General features: G+C 35.7%; 1 protein-coding gene across 4 annotated transcripts in view; it reads right to left on the bottom strand.

Annotated features, from left to right (window-relative positions):
• Nucleotides 1-22,635, bottom strand: part of PDE4D (phosphodiesterase 4D) — a 533,887-nt gene that overhangs the window by 447,232 nt on the left and 64,020 nt on the right. For all 4 annotated transcript variants that reach the window (XM_059836733.1, XM_059836735.1, XM_059836734.1 and 1 more), the window contains one exon: nt 1,799-1,919. In XM_059836733.1, coding sequence (XP_059692716.1) covers nt 1,799-1,840 — 42 coding nt within the window. In that variant the 5' untranslated portion in view covers nt 1,841-1,919. Of the gene's footprint in view, nt 1-1,798; nt 1,920-22,635 lie in introns of those variants that run through there.

Genomic DNA, 22,635 nt, shown 5'->3' with positions numbered 1-22,635 from the left:
AAGTTGAAAATGCTGGAAAAAGAAGGACATAGAAAAGCACAAGAAGAAATTATTTAAGAGGAAAAGTTGTGAAAGAAATAAAGAGCTACCTAAGGATGCATAAGAAAAAGTATTAGACAAATAGTACACATAGGCTGAAACTATGTTTGCTGATGTCCTCACTGAATGCTGTGAGCAGCATTAAAATAAAGAAATTACTATTATATAAACCCTTTTCACAAATTCAGTTAAATTAAACTCCATAGGCTACCAATGAAAGAATGAGTGGTAATACTGTGCAAACCATCAAGGAGAGAGAGAACAACTAGTAGCATTAGACATTATGTGCTATCTGAGGATTGTTAAGTAATAGAGTTTAAAAATCTATTAGAAGTACAGTTAATAGATATTAAACACATATTTTTAATTACAAGATCACTTGCAAATTATTTTAGCTGTACTATAGATGTTCTATTGTCAGAAAAGGAATGGAAATGTTTAAGTATCTTCTACCAGCAATTTCTATTATGCTACACTGGTAAAGTTAGCCTCAGTTAGTTCAAGATGCACACTGAGTTCTGTATTTGGTGAAAATACCCAAATGTTCACACATATCTGCAGGTTCATCTTCTATATTAAGTAAATTATGTTCACTGACATCTGAAACCACTGAACCAATACCTTGATTCCTATGCTTCCTGAAAGGACAAAAGCTTTCTTTGAACATATGTGACAACATCATATTAAATAAATATAGAAGTCATAGTCTATCTTTCTTTTTAAGGTTATTCAGCTGATGGCATTTTTACTTATTCACCAGTTGGTCTTTTCATGAAATGACTGGTCTGGCAGACCAGGGATGACTTTGACAATGAAAATTCAAATTGACAGGCATGTGGAACAATGGAAGATTTGATATGTTGTGTGAAATATTTGGCTGTACTCAACAAGTCTAATGAGGCTTCTCCAAAGTCACTTTTGTTGAAATAGTTCAAATAGGGTCACTATTCCCCTACAAGCAGTAGTCAAAAAAATATTTATGTGGCATGACACCACATAGCTTAAAATATTTCTCTGAGACTAAGTATTTTACCATTTCAAAACAGCAAACAGTAGGAAATATTCTATGTAACCAGTTCAAAGAAAAAGTAGTTGCAGATGGTTCTAAGTTCACAGAGCAAGGTATGCTAGGATTTAACACCAAAATAAGGAAGCTTATTTTGCAGGTTAAAAAATATCTTTCAGAGTCTGAACTGTCCAAACTTTTCTGTTTCAGAAGTACTCTTGGATACAGATACAGATATAGATATAGATGTAGATATAGATATATAGGACAAAACACATGAAAAAGACCAGAAAAGCCATATCCAAACTTATGCTTATCTAATTAGCTTGTTTTCTCATCAATCCTCTGGAATACTTCACAGTCAGCATTTCATATCAAGTCAAATACCGTTCTTGACATCAGTGCAGGGGCATACATTTGTAACTGAGTTCAATGTGGACATTATATAATCTTATATTTCAATGAATGCTCAAGAAAAAACGAACTTTTTGAAAAATAAATTGTGGAAAATGAATGTGTAAATTACAAAAATAAAAGAAAAATGTCACTGAAACCATGCAACTATTGAATAATCTTATCTCTGGGTGCTGAAGACACACACGTATTTATTTCGGTTACAGATATAATAGGGTACAAATAGCAATGATTTTTTCATTCCATCTCAGAAAGTGACATTTGAAAGGCTAATACAACACAGAAGTAGTGTGGAAGATATTAAATAGAAAAGCAAGAAAAAGAAAACCTTCTACTTACACTCTTGCTCTTCCCACGTAGACTACAGGTATTCTTACTCATGGTGACTAGGACTAAATCAGGAGTGTTTTGCAAGTCGAAGGTGAGGTTTTATCCCTTGATCATCCAAATAACTTCTCTACTGAAATAAATAAATTTATATAATTAAAACAAAGACCTTTCAAGTTCTACATTCAGGCATAAGAAATTTTTTCAGTGTATAAAAGCTGCACATATTCTAAGATCCACCAGAGCAAATGTTTCATGCATCACTACATCATTCAACACATAGTTGCCCTGAACCATACAGCAAACATATCCATGAATACATCATGCTTTCCAGTCAATAACAGATGCATACCAACTCAAAAACTTGCAAAAGATTACAGGCTTCTGATTACAGGCTTTTTACCACAATTATATTTAACTAGACATTGGCAGCATTGTTTGTAATAACAAAATAAGGCTTATTGGATATTTTTATCCAGTTTCTCAGTCAGATGGCATTTTTAAACTTATATGCTATTCAGACCATGACTTAGGCTAAAAATTTAAAGAGGATCATCTGGAGTAATTTTCAAATCCAGAAGCCTAAGAATGCTTAAACCAGCAGTGGGGTACTTTCATATAGTTGTCAGAATTTGACAAATCTGTCATTGTATTAAAACAATAACTAAGCAAAATACCCTAGCAACTGATGATGGCATGGCATCACAGCTTTGAAAAGAAGCATTTGTCAGCCTCTGGCTACATGCATTGCAATAACCATGGAGGAGTGGAATTAAAGGGAAATTCAGATGCTCTGAGATCAGGCAGTTAGAAGATTGATAGTCTCATATGAGCCAGATACATCTCTGCGCACATTTTTTTCTTTAGCTCAGCCAGCCACAGACAGAATAAAGTATAATTTCTGACCAGCAGAGATGCTACAGTAAAACATCCTAATATAACATCAATTATATCAGCAAAAATCAGTATCCACAAGAGTATCCCCACATTACTTTTTCAATGGACACAAAAGTAAATAAATCATTGTTCAATCTATTTCAGCAATACACACATGAGAGAAATACACGTAGCTAATTAAACCAGTTGATGCATTAGCAAAATTCTTAGAAGTCTAATAAAATGTCTAGAACTATGTATGAAATCAAGGTACAAGTTTATGGATTTACACGAGGAAAGTTGTACTAGGACATTAAATGAGGGTCAAATATTTTTTTTTACATATTACGTGACATTCTGTTGTAGACAGTTTCAGGCATGTTTCTATGGCATAATACAGGCATAACACATCAGTCTGTGTCACAGCCAGAAAGCAGGATAGTAGAGCTCTTAAAATAAAGGAGAAAAATGCAGGCTATTCAGTACTAGGCTGAAGTCTGGAGAGGTAATTTTTTACTCTGTGTACATTTGATTGAAGAGACTGAAGAACATGCCCTAATCTCCATTTTTCTGTGGGTGCAATACCTAGAATTTACACATAACACCACAAGAAAAGACCTCACTGAACTAGCCCAGAGGTACTTCCAGCTCCAGACTGGTGCCATTTATTGCAACAGGGACATGAGTCATATAGACAGATGCCCTTCTTCCAGACCTTACAAGCTTTCCAAGTTTTCATTTAAGTATTATGGATTTTATTCCTGTTGAACATGATATGTCCAAAATATTAGCCAAAAAAATAGTTCACACAGAAGATATGCGTTCTGGACTACAAGCAGAACAATATATATAAACTTTTATTTCATCACCTTATTCATTAAGACTAAACAATAACGATTTATTAAAATTACATAAAATACATAAAAAATGTAAGCACAACAAAGATTAACAAAACAGCTACTGACTTCAAATTGAAGATTTTTCTGATATTGCCTATTTTCTAAATTATAGAGGACAATGAAAATGTAAATGCTTCTACTGAAGCATTTCAGCTCAATTACAATTTTTTTTATTTAACAGGTGATTAAGAGATTGCAAAATCAATAAAAACAACTTGCCTTTATGATCTGTTTCTACCTCTAGTTTTCACTACTCTTTCAAGATATTTTCAGGGTGTGAGGTTCCATTGAACAAAGTGGCACATTCATACAGAGCAAAATATTTCCAGTTCAGGTTGTAAGAAGTTTTTTTTAAAAAAATATACTAGAGAAATATCATAAGAGGAGGGATAAAAAAACAACAAAAAAAATCTGACAGACTGCTTGAGCAGTTTCCTGGGTAAATCAGGAGATTTATGTTCTTGTGACATCTGGGATATTGTTTTTTTATATGTTTGCATGCATGTCTGTCTCTTTATAGAAAAAACATATTTTCTTTCAAAAACATATTTTCTTTCTTCCTAAGAGTTATAGGACACTGCAAAATAGGAGTTGCTGCACAATTCAACAGACTTACACTTTTCCTACTTGTTAGACAACCTCACATTTCTTTAATAGTGTTTATTTTTCAAAAACTCCCTAAAAATTGCACAGGAATGCATCAAACTAGCTGGGAAATTCTTATGCCATTTTATCACATATGACTTGACCTTGAACAATCTCTCTTGTGTGCAACAGATGTCCCTCCCTCTAACAGGAATTTAACAGAAACTAAGATGAAAACATTTTCTCCCATCAGGAACTGACACTCTGCATGCTATGTTGTGTTTGCTCACTCTTATATAAGATGTTTAAGTTGGTTTATCTTAGACACCTCTCTGAAACCTGAGCAAAGGGTTTTCAATATATTGATGTAGAATGAAGTGATTCTGGGGAGCAGGCTGCTGAAAGCTGGCAAGATTGTGGTTAGTTATACTAAGTCTGACACAGGGTCACCTGTGTCTGCATCAGAGCTGTGTTTAGCAAAATACAGCACTAGCCGTAAAAGTTTTCTCCTTCTTTCTGGTTGACAACCATACAAATGCTATACTTAATCATTTGGAAATATTCATGATCTAGAAAGATTTTCAACGGTGATTTGGGCTGCCAATCACTGCCTAAAGTCTTTCTATAAAAGTTGCAACAAAGATTTGATATAGAGCTTAATCACTGTTGCCACCCAACATCCATTTACACGAGTGAGATGAAGACCTCATACTGATTATCTCCGACGTCTCTATTTCTGTTCTGGGCTGGTGAGGTAGCCAAATTTCTTGCAGCTAAATAGATAGGGGAAAAAGCACATTATCATACAGGACAGAGAGCTCTTGGATGATCTTCTGTCTCTCCAATCTGCTGTAAGAAAACTGACATTTCTCTGAAAAAATGTGTTGTTTACAGATTTTAATCTCAGAGCCAAGCAAAGCACGCTCACTTTACAAGTGAAGATAAAGATCTGAAAGGCCTGAGCTTATATCTGCAGTGTGTGACTCATTCAGTGTCCAGAACCACTTCTGGAACACTTTAATATGTTTTGTACCATTTTAGTTGGACTAGTTTCCCTAGCACAAGCACATACCAAAGAAAATAAAATGAATTTTAAAAAGCCAGTACAAAAGAGCAGAGACACTCCAATGAATCTGCTAAGCTCCATTGAAGAAATTTTCCAAAGCAACAGGCTGTGAAAGACCTAGACAGCTGGAACAGATGCGAAAGAAAGGCAAAACCTTCATCCGTACAGGCTGTCTCCTAAGCTAAGCAAGCTACTGTATTTTCCTAGTTATGACTGGGTAGGAAAAAGCAATTTCTATAGATAGGCTTAGATGTGAAAAATCTCTTAATAAGAGAGAACTGTACAAGTAAACACTTGAATATTGAGAGCCAAATATATTCCTGTTATCATGCTACTGGTCTCTTATTTCTTTAAATAAGAGACTAGTAGCATGATAACAGGAATATATTTGGTCTCTTATTTCTTTAAGAAGTCTAAAGCATAACCCAGAAATCAGTCAAACTTGCCTAGTTAGACTAGCTTTTTGCCTCCTTTAATTCAATGATATATTTTCTATATAATTTGCTTTTCATTGTAGGCATTTTTCAAACCAATTCAATATTCTAAAAGCATTTACACTACTTAAAAAAAAATTGTAATTGCCATGAGTGTGAACATTCTACTTTACACTTGGCTAAATGCAGAGCAAGCAAGACTATCAATGTCCCATCAAAAAAATCATTGCTATATGAGTTTAAATATAGATATATAAAAACAGAAGAATTGATACTTGTTCATATCAATTCTACTTTCTTTATATTCTCCAAATTTAAAAACACTACTATAAAAGATAGTGTTTCAAAACTATTTGGAAGCTGCATGGAGAAATGTACTATATACAATATTAACATCTCTGAAGAGTGTGTAAAAATGGCCTTTGAACTTTAAACTCAGTCAACTAGGCTAAATTAAATTATAACTGTTTTAATTTTTTTAGTGGTTTTTTTTTTAAATAACCTCTTCTGTAGGCACGGGTTCTACAATAGGTTCTACAATAACCTCTTCTGTAGTCATGAATTATAAGTAAACAGTCTCTCTCCAGTAAATGGTAATTTTGACATTGATTCAGATAACATCAACATTTAAATTCAGCAGAATAGATATAAACTCTTATTACACTTGCAGGAGCATTTTTCTTTAATTTTTCAAAGCAAAATAATATTTACCATTATCTTTTTTGACAATAACACCAAATAATTTTACTGTCAGTCCTGGATTGTTAAGTACTATACTCTTTTGGTGATACGATGTAAATTCCCAAGACATTATGAAAAAAAATTCAGTTACCACTGCAGAATTACTTTGCCCTAAGTTTTCTCTTACATTTGAAAATCATGAAATACAGGTTATGAGAACCACTTTTCAGGAAGCACTTGCAGCTTACACAAGAAGGAGAGTATATTTTCATAAGTTTTTTTGAAGACATATTGCTGTATGGATACAACACAAGTATCAATGCCAGACAATTTGCAGGACTTGTTACTAGAAATATCATTAATCACAGGTATGTATTAGATAATGTACTGCCCAGCAGGATGCTGGATTTTTTAATAAAAAAAGATGGAGTAAAATTGCTGTAGCATGTTATAAAGCACTGAGGAATGTAAAAATATTGCTATAATTTTCATTTCTTTCCTTGGATAAAATCATAAAGCCTCATTTTTGGAGACAAGGGAATATGATTTTAGCAGAATACAGCATAACCTCTAGAGAGACACTTGAGTCCACTCAGTGCATTTTCTTACCCTTTCATTCAAGTAACTTCCATTCATCCCAGAATAAGTATCCAGCACCTACCCCAAGAAATGCCTTAGAACAGATAGACAGAGACATATAAACTGGAGAAATTAGTCAGGTTTTGAATCTAGGAACAGGACACGAAAAATTTGAGGTAAGAGTATTCCCACTAAATATATTTTCCCTGTGAATGGATACTTGATAACTTTGTTTATAAGCTTATAGACCAATTGCTAGTATTTTACTAATCACTTCTGTGTTAGTACTGAGGACTCAGCTGTTGGGTTGGTTTGATTCTGTCCTAGGGACTATATCAAGACTGAACAAAACAACACAGACTTTCCCCAAAGTACACACAGTCCTATTCTTTGTACAAGGCTAACTTCCATCACAAACATTCTGACTGTTACACACGCAGGAGAACACTGTGTGTGTCCTCACACCACACACCACACAACAGCACTGGCGAGGTCAGGCACTGCTAGTCCCAGGTTTATGCCTGTTGGGTAATGACTGTTCCAAGATTGCAATCTTTTTAATGGAGAAACTGTCTAAAAATAGCTGCAATAATCTGCAAGTCCTCCAATGTGCCTATTCTCCAGCACTGAATGGATGATACATTTATGTAACAAAAAATGCATACCCTTCAAGAGAACTGACCAGAACCTCCTACACTGCTGAACATGCAGTCACTCTTGGTACATATGTGCCAGCATACCAACCTCTGCTTCGTATTTTGCTGGTTTCCATGCACTTCCTAATATTTCATCTTCTTCCTTGACCTCTGAGCATCAAGCCAGCATATTCATACATCTGTTTGCTTTTGCTCAAAGACCCTTTTCTGCACAGTGATGCTCATTCCAAGTCCATCATGCAACTTCAAACTTGCTATGCTCATCACTTCACATTTCATTTTAGATTTCATCTGCTATTTCATCAGATTCTGCAGTTCTGCAATTTTGTGTAGTTGTGTTTAAAGCCATTGATAGCTTGGTATTACAAAATTCTTTTTTTTTTTTTTTTCCCAAAACCTTTTTAGCATATAGAACAGCACAAAAGTCTGCTTCCTGGCAAGCTCATATTTCAGAGTTAGCAATTAATCTGTTTAACTTGTGGGCTTCTATAGAAGTGTACTGTTGATAGTCCTTGCCCATTTTACCTGCTTATTTAACAATTTCTTCTACTATTGGCTAAATCTAGGGCAGGTTTTGATGTATCTTACAAGAAAAAAAATCCTATCTTAAGAGAGTTTGCAAGTTCTTCTGTAGTAGACCTTCATTAAATTTTCCTTTTCTTTTACTTATGTCCTTCCAACCTCTCTAGCTGACTTCTTGATCTGGAGGAGGTTTCCTAAAAGATTCCTATATCTTTATACTTTAGTTTCTGTTGCCCTGTTTTGGTCTTTCACATTATATTTTTATTTGTAGCATTTCAAATTTTATAACCTTTTGTATTTTCCTCATTTGGGCTAAAACTTCACATTTTTGAGGGATGCCTTTGCAAGAACTATCTTTATCCTATTTTTTCCCCATGAAAGGTTTCTTTCACTTCCCAAAAAATTGCAAATTATATATTCATATCCCCTCAGTTGTTTTTCTTGGGCTTCTATAAGTTTTACACAGACACACACACACAAAAATCATAGAGGCACATCATTTTTCTCCTTCACTGTATCTAATAATCCTGTAACTGTTTTCTGTCCTTTCCAATTTCCTATTTGATAGAAATTTTCTACCTCTATCTACTTTTCTTTAGAGATACAAAAATTACCCAGGGGAATGCATCATTTTGAAATGTGCTGTTTCAGAATTATCTTCCTTCCCAAAATCTTGAATTTAAAACCTCAGATAAAACTCCACCTCAAAGGGTTTAAAATCTTAGTACAATCTCCTGATTTGATATGTTGCCTACTTCCTTTGAAGTTCAGATAAAGCCTATCCCTCTAAATAGAATTGCTCTGTTCTAAAGGAATAGATCCCTTGTTCTTGATTTTCTCATCTACAAGATGAAATGCTATCCCTCTGTTTCTCCTTGCATTTTTTGCATGCAATATGGAAAGCAATTGAGAGAATACCATTGCAGAGATGGAATACTACTTATACAAGTTTTGAAATCTTTTTCTGGAAGTGTTCACGCTTTCCCCATCTCTACTTATACTCATTTGAATAAAGGATAGCAATAACACCATTTCAGAATAACACAACCACCTTTACTTTTCTTCCTATAACTACAACTCATAAAATTTACTGATCCAGTCCTAGCACAAAAAATTCATATTTGATAAATTCATATTTGAGCTTACCTTAAAACAAATATATTTTAAAATCAACATTTGCTATCCAGTTTAAAAATGTTTTTACTCTAAGGCATCAGTAATTGCTTTCTGCCTTCAACCCATGACATGCATTCACATAATCATCTTACAGAGCAACTCAGTGGCTGTATAATGAATGGGTTTGTTTCTTTTATGGGCAGCACTAACTTTCACCTGTGCCTCGAAGCACTATAATTTCTTCACACTTTGTGCTTTTCTAAAACCCATCATAATTTTCCTCCTTCTGTTCACATATGCTACTGCATATATTTCCTATTTTTCATGGTTCAAGTTTATTAAAAAATAGTCCCTGTGCCCCAAGCTGCTCAGATTTATGCTATTATCTTCTCAGGGCATTTTCAGAGAAACTGGTCCAGACTGAAGTGGTAGCAAGGCAATGGAACTCTGAATTTGGCTTTGTATCACACTGCATACAAATGACTGCTTAAAGGGAGGTGTGTGATCCAAGTGACAAATCCTTGAAACTCGCTATGTAAGGCTAACAGTTGTGCCATTTAAGAGAGGTGTTTGCAAGTAAGATTCTTCATGCAGGTGAGGGCTGGGAGCAGATGAAGAGATTTCTTAAAAGCTGGAAATAAAACCTTTATGTATGATCATTTTCTATCTGCATTTGGATAGAACTTTGCTACAGAAGAGGTGGAGTAAAATCAGGGCTGGCAAATCTAAGTTGAGGGAACAACTGAATCAGCCACAATTTTAATACTATTTTGTCTAATAGTGAATTACATAGATAGGAGATTTTGTAGACTAAAAAAATTTCAGGCATGTTTGCTCCAAATAAACCTCCTGCTTGATATTCCTGTCAGATACCAATGACTGTCAAGGTCAAATTGATAATCCCTTGCTCTTGAACCCAAAACACAAATATATTAATAACAAGGACCTTGTCTTCCATAAAACAAGACACACATCTATCTTTTGATGATCTTACATAATTTACTTAAATTATGACAAAAATGAGAAGCAAATTACTCTGAAATTACTTCAGGTGATTGAAATTGAGCTGTCCTTATTTTTGACAAACCTGAATTTGAAAGGTTATTATTATAGGATAGTAGACTGAGAAGGCATATAAAATACAAGCTTATGTCATTCTTTCTTTGGCTGGAATTGAAGGAGATTGGAGCTTGAAATCAATTTGTTTTACCTGCTGTTCAATATTTTAAAAATATACATTATTTTAATAGAAGTACTAGATTTTTATTACAAAACAAGTTTAATTTTCTGGTTATCATATTTACTCTCTGTCAATGGGAGGCAACTGCCTTGTGGAAGAGGAGTTAATGTGGTCAAAAGCAGTAACAGAAGAATCTGCATAGGGTAGCTAAAATACAGCTTTCTGAATATACAAGCAATTAATTTCCTGTTGCCAAAAAAATTTAAAAGCATCCAGATTAAAAGTACTTGAAGTACAAAAGAAAGGGAAAAAAAATTTAAAAACAAACAAACAAAAACCCCAAGCATGCCCCCAAACAACTGTAAATGAGAAATCCCAGTTTCCTCTATGTACAAGTTGTAGTCTAGCATTTTTGATTTTCCTAGCTTTTTATCTCCAGCTGGACAGCAGCTTTCAAAACTATAGCTGGCACTAGTTTCATGATGTCATAACTTTTATCATCCCAGTAGTGTAGATAAGGTCTCTTTTAAATCACATCAACTTCAGGACAAGAATTTGATTTTAGACACAACAAAGATAAATCTAAAACTTTATCTCTGCACACTCAGGAAAGGCTAAAAATACTTTTATTTGATCAAATTTTTCTTCCTCATCAGGCAGAAGAAAGAGAGAGAAACTCCAAAAAAAAGTCCTCAAGAAGAGAGGACTCAGGTTTGCTGGTTTTTTTACAGGCTCTTCTTGCAGCTCTTACAGCCCTGCATAGGCAGGGTGGATATTGTGAATCAAAGCCGACTCCGACGAAGGGGAGAGAGAATGACGCATCTGACTCCATCATCAGAAGGCTAATGAATTGCTTATTATACTATACTATGTACATTGTATCTGAACTGAATCTGCCAGGCACTCGCTCACCACTGCACAGAACAGCACTTATCTCCGATTCTCTCGTGACTGTCCCGGGACAGTCCCACACACGCACACTGCTTGGCCCTGATAGGCCAAGGGAACAAAACATCCTCACTTTGGGTAAACAGTCTCCACATTGCATTCTACTTTAGCACAACACAGGCACAGCAAGCAAGATAAGAATTGGGTCTCCTTCTTCTCTGCTTGTCTCACAGCTTCTCTCTGTTCAGAGAGCATGTGAATACCACAGGTGGAAGAGGTGGAGGGATGGCACTGTATGTAATGGAAGGGTTAGAATGTCTGGCACAGTTGTCAGCCTCTGGATAAGAATCAAGGGGCAAACAATTAATCTGGATGTCATGACGGGAGTCTACTACAGACCTCCTGGCCAGGACAATGGCACTGATGAATTATTCTTAGGGAATCAAAGGGAGCCTTCCAGGTGAACTGCCCTTGTCCTTATGGGGGACTTCAGCTTGCCAGAATTTAACTGGGACCGTCACACAGCTGGTGCAACCTGAGCCAAGTGATTCCTTGAAAACCTGGATGACAACTTTATGGAACAAGTCCTGAGAGAGCAGAATTGGAAAGACATTGTCTTGATCTGTTGCTTGTCAAGAGGGTGGCTCTCATGAGCAAAGCAGAGACTTGGCCACAGCAAAAAGATTTATTTTAAAATCTCTGTTGACAGAAGGAAAAGTGCCAGCAAAACCTGAACTCTGGACATGAGGAAAATAGACCTCAGGCTGCTCAGGGAATTAATAAGTAAAGTCCTCCTGGGAAGAAGTTTCTGCTGGTGCAGGGCTCTGTCAGTGCTGACCACTTTTTAAACATCACCTCCTAGTTGCACAGAAACAGGAAATTCCCTAATATTGGAAGTCAAGAAGGTGAGGCAGAAGTCCACCTTGACTGGACAGGAATGTTCTCCTGGAAATAAAGCAATAAAGGAAGTTTACTGCCCAGTGGAAACCAGGTCAGGTGACATGGGAATAACACAGAGATGCTGCTCACCACTGTGGAGAGAAAATCCATGAGCCAAAGCTCAGCTGGAGTTGAAGCCATCTGAACTGTGGGAAACACTAAAAGGGGTTTTTTTTAAACATATATTGCAATATACGGCAAAAGGCAGTGTAAAAATAACACCAACAGGATGAGGGTGGTCACCTCACAAACAGAGGCATGGACAAGGCAGAGGTGTTTGACACATTATTTGCCTCTGTCTTCAGCACTGGCAGACCAAGTGGGTCTCATCAGCTCCCAGCTGACCCTGAAACTGCGCAGTACTGGCTGCTCCAGCTGGATCCCTGCAAATCCATGGGCCCTGATGGGATTCATCTAAGAATCCTCAAAGACCTGAATGATGTGTTTGCATTGCTTCTCTCAATGGCTTTTGAGTGGTCTTGGGACTCCTGAGAGGTCCCTACTGACTGGAAGCCAGCACACACTGTCCCAATTTTCAAGAAAGGCAGGAAGGAGGACCCCAGAAACTACAGGTCTGTCAGTGTCAATTCATTGCCTGGTAAATTAATAGAAAAAATTATTCTGGGAAGCATTGAAAAAGACCTGAGGGGCAAGGCAGTCACTGGTAACAGCACAGCTTTGTGAGATGAATGGCCTTCTTGTTGAACCTAAGATAGGGTAGCTCACCTAGCCAATCAACAGCACCAGTAGATGTGAACTTTCTGAACTTCAACAAAGTTATTTATACCATCTCTGACAGTGTCTTCCTGGACAAAATGCCCAGCCAACAGCTGGATGGGGTTATGCAATGAGCAAGCACCTGGCTCCCATGTGGGACACAGAGGGTTACAGTGAATGGCGTGATATCAGACTGGCGACCTGTCACCAGTGGGGTTTCACAGGGCTCCATCCTTGGCCCATTTCAACGTTTTCATAAACAACTTTGACACAGAACTTGGAAGAATACTAAGTTTGATGATGACACTATGTTGAGAGGAGCTGTTGACTCCCTCAAGGTCAAGGAGGCCCTGGAGAGAAACCTCAACAAATTAGGGGGCTGAGCAATCATGAACCATATGAAGTTTAAAAGGGGAAGGTGCTGGATTCTGCCCTTGCAATGGGACCCCTGGGTGTACGGACAGAGTGGGAAGGGAGAGGCTGGAAAACAACATTGCAAAAAAGGGCCCTGGGGGTCCTGGTTGATGGCATGTTGAACATGAGTCAGCAGTGCTCTGACAGCCAGGAGGGACATGTCCTGGGGTCAGGATCCCTGCCTGGCATCAGGCACAGCATCACCTCACCTCAAGCCCTGTGTGCAGTTTTGGGTACTCAAGTACCAGAAATTAGTTAAACTGCTTGTCCAAAAGAGGGCAACAAGGATGATGAAGGTCTGGAAGTGAAGCTATATGAGGAGCAGCTGAGGTCACTTGGTCAGTTCAGCCTGAAAAAGAGGAAAATGAGGGGACACCTCACTGTGTTCTTCATTATCTTCACAAGCAAAAGAAGAGGGGCAGGTACTGATCCCTTCATTCCCATGACCAGCGACAGGACTCAAGGAAATGTCATGAAACTGAGTCAGGGGAGATTCAAGTTGGATATCATGAAAAGGTTCTTTTCCCAGAAGGTGGCTGAGCACTGGAACAGGCTCCCCAGGGGAGTGTTCACAGCACCCAGCTTTTCTGAGTTTAAAAAGTGTTCGGACAATGCTCTCAGGCATGTGGTGTGATTGTTGGGGTGACTTGCACATAGCCAAGAGTTGGGATTGATGATCCTGATGGGTGCCTTCCAACTCAGCATGTTCCATGATTTAATGATTTTGAGAACGTGATTTTCGATTTTTAGAAAGAAACTGACATGCAGAATGTGTACATCCACTGGCTTACTGCACAAGTGAACATGTTCACTAATCCATAATCATAGAATGATTACTACACTAATGCCCACGGGCAAGATACCAATTAAATCTTCCTTACAGAAATTTAGACATGAAAAGCATTAATTGCCAAATTCTTCACCAGTGACTGTTTATGGTAAAATGCTCCAGTAGTAATTTTACAGACAGGGAGGCTTGTGAAATCTAAATACTCCATAGATAGCAACAGGGAACAAAAGATGGGGACCCACACTTTGGGCCTTTATATGGACCCTGTTACACAAGCAGCAAGACCTGGCATTTACAGGGGACTTAAATTTGGGGACTTAAAGTTCTTACTCTGTAGAGATACTGCAAAATTTTTTCAGTGTAAAGATAAAGAAAATGTTAGGAAAAATTAAACAGAACATAAATAAATAGCAGAATGTAGTCACAACAAATTCAACAAAATTACTTTGATGAGCACCTCAAGGAGCTGTCAATATTTCTGTAACTTTATTCTTTTGAATTGAGTATGTTCCTGTCTGAACTGTGGCTATAGCAATAACCATGACAATCACATACAGACTGCAACTTACAGTTGGTAAGCTGGTTGAACCTGCAGCACTGAAGGTCTGTCAAACAAAGAACTGGACATTTATTGTGTCCTTGGCACTTCAGAGGTGTGGCTTTTTACCAGATTAGAGAAATGGCATGGGTTTATACTCATAAATTCTTTAGGATTAGGACAAATCTAAAATACTGCAGAATTGTACATAACAAATGCAAACATATGTGTGGTCATAGTTTCCAAAACAACATCATTTTATGTCTGAATAATGAAATAATAGGAAATTACATCACCAAGTCTACATCAGGCACAGACCCACTCTTGTTTTTCCATTCTAGTAACCTAAGTGGATCTTTAGAAAGTAAACAAGTGTAATTGTACACATTTGACATTCTTCATTAGATGTCATATGCTCAGTACTGGATGAAATCATCCTGTTACAATTGCAAAACTGAACTTTAAATCTGTAAGTTTAGGTTTTTATATTAGTTTCTACAATATTATTTAGTGTTCAAGGAGTAGTATTTTGAAACTTGGTGAGAAGATTTTTGTTCTTCCACCAATCAAAATAATAGAAATTTTTTCTTTCTTTAAATTTCTCCTCAAACATCAAACTTTTCTTCAAAGATTGTGTAACAAACCACTGTTACAGTAATCACGATATGAACAATGCACAAAAAAATTCTGTTTTCTGAACTGTCTTCATGTCCAGCAATAGATACATCACCATCTTACTAAGCTAATTCTGTATGCCTCTTTTTTTTTCATTATCTGGGATTATATTGCAGTGTAGCAAAGATCTGCTGTTGTTATATACTCAACTGGATTGCAAAGTTAACCACTACAACCCATAGTTTAAATCAAAATTAGTTTTCAATCCTACTGCTTTCTATTTTGAGATCTCAGTCTGGGAACAAATCTGTGAGGCCTGTTATATTTTTACATGTTTTCATATATAGGGATACACACATATATTTGCCTGTGCAAAAATACACACATTTTGCTATATTTATGATGAGTGGGAGACAGAATTCTGAAATGCAAACAGAGCTCTCATTCTATTTAATTGGACTATGACTAAGATAATTTGATTGACTATGACTTCATGAAGCACTTAAAGAGAGGCCATAAAAATCAACAGTACTTACATCAAGAAGGGATTTAATTCACAGCTCAAGCAAAACACATGAAGGTGAGAAAGTATCTGATCCATCTTATCCAGAAGAAAATGTTTTCCCAACTAGATAACAGGATCTGCATTGATCAGAACTTCTGAATGGATTATTTTGCATATTTAGATTTAAAATCCTTGAAAAAATGGATTGCTCAAAATCCATTCAATATGCCTTTTCTATCACTAACCACACAGTTTAGGTGGCATACTAATTTAAAAAAAATATGGGACAAAAAAAATCATAATATATCAACTTCTTCCTAGATCAAAGTTATAAAAATTATTAAAATGGCACTTCTCCAGTATATTAGATGTTAAACAAGAATGCTGGGGTACACCTTAATTTAACTCTACTATGTACAATAAACAGAGAGAAAAAAACCTCAACAGTCATACAAATGAGAGATTGCAACTAAAGGGAAACATTCTCTAAATGCTGTAATTTATGGGCGGATTTTAAAATATGCACATACTTAAATTCAAGAAAAGTATTCCTTAAAAATATCATAAATATTTTGAGTATAAGAATATGCATATATTGGTATAGAAACAAACAAATTACACAGAAAAGCTCACAGTATATTGATTTCAACATTGTCATGTATGTTTAAAACACAGATAATATTTCCCATACACAAATATCACATGTCCATTCCTACTTAATGCTCTTCTTCATCTTTGCAGCATCACCTTACACTGCAGCATACCTGTGCGATGTTTGATATTTTGGGGACAATAAAAATAGCTTCATTTATTTTCATGTTGCCTTCACTAAATCTACTATTAGTTTGTGTCTTTGCTGTTGTTCTCACTTTGTTAGTCTGCCACAGCTCAACTTTTCCTAAATTTGCATTACAAGAAATTTCATCTATTAGCTTCCCAACGACACTGAAGTCTGGAGTCTGTCTTCTCCTCGTTCTGTTTTGTTGTTCTTTGACTTTCTTTTCTTTTCATTAGCTTCAAGTAGTTGTCCTCCACTTCCACATTCTCAACTAAGTCCCATTGCTTGGTGTTCATTAGAGCTGTATTTCAGTTTTCTACACAAAGAAGCTGTAACAAAATTGTCAAAAATCTGATAGACCATTAGCATCTTGTAGTACACCTCCCACAAAAGGTATGTGGGAAATATTTCCTACTGCAGTATTCACTGCTTTAATTTAGTCTGTAGTTGCTCATGGAAAGCACTGTCTACCTGTCCTTACAAATCTGGGGGTATGCCATGCAGCATCAACACAATGGTGCCCCTGATTGTTTGTCCTTCTATTATTGTCCATGGAATTTCAGCAGATCCCATTCCTTCTGTATTCTGAATTCCAATCCAAGCATAAATATGTGAATAATAGAGCAGCAGAAATCTTCCTTTTTATATGTTCCCTCTTTCATAGTATTATTCCTGTCAAGTTATCCCACAAATCTATGTTATGTCAAGTAAGTTATAATGTTAATTGTGCATTGTTTTTTTCTCCCTTCTTCCTTGTTTCTCAGTCTTTCTATATTAGCATCCAGGCTGACTAAAAAAAAAAAATTTAATAGGCAAAGACTGACAATAACAGGATTTGTGAACAAGCACCTTAATGGTAAAAATGTCACAAATTTTCCTTTAAGGAGTGAATATTTTTAACTTTTTTTTATACCAACTTGTTCAATTTCACTTTGCTCCATAGTAAACATCTGTCTGGGACCTTTCAAAGCTTCCTTTTCAAATTTAGCTTACATCTGTGTAACAGGATAAGCTCCTAGAATTGCTAAATTTTAAGGAGACCTAACAGTTGTCATTCAAAACCAAGTTTCTTCACAGCTCTTGTATAAGCACACCTAAATGACACCAGAAACATCTATCCTTGCACCTATGTTCAGTCAGTGCTATGAAGAGCAATATAGATGAGTTAACTATTTTTGATAAATTAGAAACAAATAAAGAGAGTTGTTGCACCTTCACTAGGATCCACAGGTTGGAGTCAGTTAGCCACAGCAATTCTTTGCTGAGATTAAATGAGCCAAAAATATACAAACAACTCCAAGATAGCTCTGCTGTGTACAGTGCATGATTAACAAAGAAAATAAAGCAAAAACATTTTTATTATTTTGTCAATGTCCTCTCTTAGTGGATCTTCATGATAAATTTGTAGTGTAGGAGTTAGAAATATCAAATACAAAGTGGAGCAAATGCTACAACAGGTAGAACACAAGGTGGTGAAAAATTAGAAAAATAGCTTATGATTTAGTACATCAGGGAAAAGCAGGAAAAAAATATTTCTTTCCTTTTTCTCTCATAAAAATTATTACAACCTCTGGAATAGATACTGATATGCTTATGTAAAATGCCCATTCTCTGAAACAGTGAGAATGTTAATAAGGGATTTCTTGATATATTTAATGACAAAAATGTAGCAAACTCTTTTTCTAAAAATCTAATTTTCTATTTTAAAATTGTGACTATGGCTTTTGCAAGGAAGATAGAGCCAAAAGTTCACAAATTATGTCACTGAAGAAAAAGAAAAACTTCATAATAACATCAGGGTTTTTTCATCTCTGATGCAATCCCAACTATTCTTGCAGGTGGCTGAGAAGAGAGATTCCTTTCATCTAGCTCATCAGAAAAAAGTACAATTCAGTACCTTTCCTTAGAGCCCTAACTCCCAACTATAAAATTATTTGCTATGCCCATACCTTTTTCTAACCCTGTGCTTTGTTGTTTTGTCCTGCCGAGCCTTAAAAACCCCTTTACCTATCTAGCAGTGAAAGTAATTTGACAGCTTCCACACCCCATCTTTTGCTTAGTCCATTCTGCAGGCAGACTTTAAGGGCAGTAGCCTCCACTGATTAAGTGCCCACAGAAGAAAAGGTTGTTCTCTGTCCTCTCACTGAAAAGAAAGGCAGCTGCTATACCCATGGCACTAACCAGTTACTGTTCAGCACAGAAATCCTAATGGGGATGGCTTAGAACTGCTCTTTGTGTTTTCAGGCATCCCAAACATTTTATTCCCTATTTGTTTCTTCTGTCACCCAGAATGGGTGCAGATGAGTTCTTTCCTCAAGATGTTTCTGTTAAAGTTGAGATTATATTTCATTTTTCCAATCCATATCCTACTCTTTAAATATCTGAGCATGATAGCAAATCTGAAAATATTAAAAATATGCATGATAAACATGATTTGGGAGTAAAAGTAAATATCAGATTTTTAAGTCTAAAAATCCAAAGAAACCCCCCTACAAACATAATCCAAAAGCCCTCCTCCCAAAATAAACAATGAGCCCAGGGCCTGCAGAAACTCCTTTAAAAATTAAATGCAACTGAAATGTTTTTACCAAAGCATGAAAATGCAGATGTATATTTTCCTAGATTACTTTATGGCTCATTGTACAGTCAAGTCTGACCATTACTAGTCTGTCTTTATCCTAATTGAGAAAAATATGGGTTGTGTCCAATCTACAGCCAGCTTTGACTCTCACTGACTCTTTGAAGAAGATTTAAGTCATTAATTTAAATTGAAGTATTTAAATAGTGGTAGTTCATCTCTTTTCAAATGATTGATAATAACTAACATTTTAAATCAGGATTTACAAAGGTTATTTTGAAAAGGAGCTTAGCTAAGCTAAGGAATCAAGAACATCAATATAGAAGCTGCTCAAAATGTCTAACTTGCTTTAATTAAATAAATTCACTTCTGTTTGTACAAAAGGCCTTTATCTAGCACGCTATCTGCTACAACATGAAGGAAATGCCAGCCAAAATTACCTTCTCAGGGACACACACAGGCAGAGGTTATACTGATTGCCACCATCATGAGGCTGGACAGCCAGCCATCCCACCCTGCATGTGAGATGGCATTGAAGGTTCTTGGCATTAAAGGACCAAGAAGCCAAAGCCAAGCTCTGGGAAGGGTGTTTATGGCAGGGACAGACATACACTCCTGGAGTTCATGGAAACTGCTTTGCAAACCACAGTTCTTAGTGCAGAAGACAGGAAGAACTCACAAAACCCTAGGAAAGGACCTAATGTCCATTTATACTTTACTCATTTTGGACACAGTAAAACAAATGCCCATGAGTGCTGTGAAAGATGTACCAGTTGTTTCATTTTGCCTTGAGAGGAGGAAGGTGCTCTCACCGTGGTATTACTAACTCCAGCTAATGTGGTAACCCTAACTAAGGCTGGTAACTTTTTATGCTCCCTCACTGGAATCCAGAGTCTGACATTAACTGTATCCTGCATATTAGAGTAAAGGAAGGGGCTAAAAATGACAATTAGAAATAAAGTTGGCATGAAAATTTTTGCATAAGGTTACTTATCCACAATTTTCTCTCTTTTTTCAAATCATGACTATGACTAAAAAGGCAGAAAAACTGGTCAAAATTATCAGATTAAAAGCCCATTTAACACAATTTTTTTTTTTTTTTTTTTCACCAGATGCCCATGCAGGAGCAAGAGAATAGATGATGTTATCCTTGCACAGTCTCCAAGACTCCAGCAACTTCCAGTTCAGGAACAACATAAGCCAAAGTTATGTCCTGGTATTCAAAATGCCTCTGATACATTTGTTTATCATAAATTAAGTCTCCTGAAGTTTGAATAAACTGTATCAGCTAGAAAACTACAGATATATTCATGCTTTTCAAATAAATACATTTTCAATTCAAAGAAACAATAAGCACAAGGAATAGATTAGGTCCCTTTCTACATTCTTAGTTATAAGTGTTTTTTTTCCTATGTGCATAACTTCATATGGCACAGAAGAACAAAACACAAATGACATCCATTTCAATTTCTAGATTATAAAGATAACTGCTATATTTCATTTGCAATTCTTTGTCAGTGTTGAAGGAAGAAAATAAAATCATCCTGGCTTTATTTTAATATAGCAATGTATTGGCTATTGTTACAGTATATTTTCCACTTGTATCACAAACTGCCTAGAAAAACTGCCTAGGAAAAAAAGTGCAAAGATAAACCTGCAAGCCTACATCACCCTCATCAAAAAGTTATTTCTTGGAGCAGAACTGAAGTAATTTTTTCTATTTCTTTTTAGGGGCTAAAATGAAATAAGATGAGTAATTGAATATATTGGTTAAAAAGAAAAAATATATGGTAAAGTAAATGTTACATGATATTTTTCTACAGATTCAAATAATCACTACTCTCTTCTATGGAATTTAGGTAAATAAATGTCATGCTAAATTGTAAGCTATTTAAATCTAAAGAGACTGAACTGTAAAAATGTTCTCTCTTAGATTATTAGTAAGGCACAGTCTGAGTAATATAGTAGAGGTAGTAAGAGAGGTATAAAATACTGGCAATGGTAAGTCATTACATTTGACCAGCTGAAAGGCTTTTGGAATACATCATGTATTTTTCTCCCTAGAAAAAGATGTCTACCTGCTCAATGAAGAGTGAAAAGCAGAATGCACTGTGGATTTAATATTTGTCTTTGAAGGAACTTTTTATTATTCCTCATGAGACTGCTGCTATCTTTGATCTTGTCCCTTTTCAAGAATTTTCTCATGAAAATAAAAGAGATTTTCTCTTTGGAACCAAGAGATAAAATCAACAATACCCCACCTTGAGAATAGCAAAAGACCCACACTCATTTACTGTAAAAGTCTTAACCAGACATCTAACTCTGGAGTCTAACAATAAGAAATAGGAAAGCCTGTCTCAGCTTGGTACATTTCAAGTGACCATGACCAAAATAAGTCAACAATTCAGGAATTTATAATCACACTTTTAAACATTTTTTTAACTGTAAAAACAGACAATTTAAAGTCAGAAAACAAAATATAGGAACACTGAGTTAAAAAGTTGAAATGGAACTATTATGCCGACAGAAACAGGCAAAACACACCTGAAAGATTATACAAATTAAAACATATATTAATGTCTTAGAAGAACGACACTGTAGTGCAGGTCTATAATATGTTAAGCACTTTGTGATCCAATTAAGACAACAGACGAAAGAAAAAACCCAAACCACACAAAGCACTGCAACTGAAGAGAAGAAGATAATCTTTCTAAAGTGGCACATCACACAAAGTCTTCATTATGCTCTATTTGTTTTGTTGACGAATTTAAGTATAAAGCAGTAGGAAAAATACTTGGTTTAGATAACAAATGCCAAAATCACATTTTATTTAAATCAAAATAACAACTGGCGTCTAAGTGTTAATATAAGATGTGACCTCTCATCCCACAGAAGAAAAATGATGTGTCATGTATGGCCCAATATGTCAGCATGTTGTCATGTATGGTTCAACATGTATGGCATGTATGTAGTGGTGTCATGTATGGCTCAATATGTTTTTAGCTGAACTTCTCACAGCTTTACTAAATGTCAGCAAGCAAACAAGAACTTCTGAATCAAACAGCTTTTTCTCTACCTCAAAAAGATAAAATACTGCACATTAGGAATCCTTAGATTAGACATCCTTAGATCATTACACAACCTTTAGACGTTCTTTTCTTAAAAGACAATTTAATGCAATGTATAAAAAAAATTTCAAAATTTATTCCATTTCAGCTGTATGCATTTAATATGAAAGTCTTTGAAAACTATAAAAGTTTTATACACATAAAATTTTTAAAAGCATCCCTATATATTCTTCCTTTCACTATTTCTAATTTAAAACAACTTGCATCATTACAAAATTTAAAGTTGTCATTTTGATCAAACTCAATTACCTGCACAATCCAAATGTTCGCATGGATTTAATTGCCATTTAAATGACAAAATTAACTCTTAAAATATCAAAATTCACTCTTAAAATATCAATGTTGCCGTGTTGAAGACTCCATGA

This window comes from Haemorhous mexicanus, chromosome Z (assembly GCF_027477595.1).
Source record: "Haemorhous mexicanus isolate bHaeMex1 chromosome Z, bHaeMex1.pri, whole genome shotgun sequence".
In the NCBI taxonomy this organism is placed as follows: domain Eukaryota; kingdom Metazoa; phylum Chordata; class Aves; order Passeriformes; family Fringillidae; genus Haemorhous; species Haemorhous mexicanus.
The sequence above is the reverse complement of the archived record's forward strand: the minus strand, read 5'-3'. Positions and strand labels throughout refer to the sequence as shown.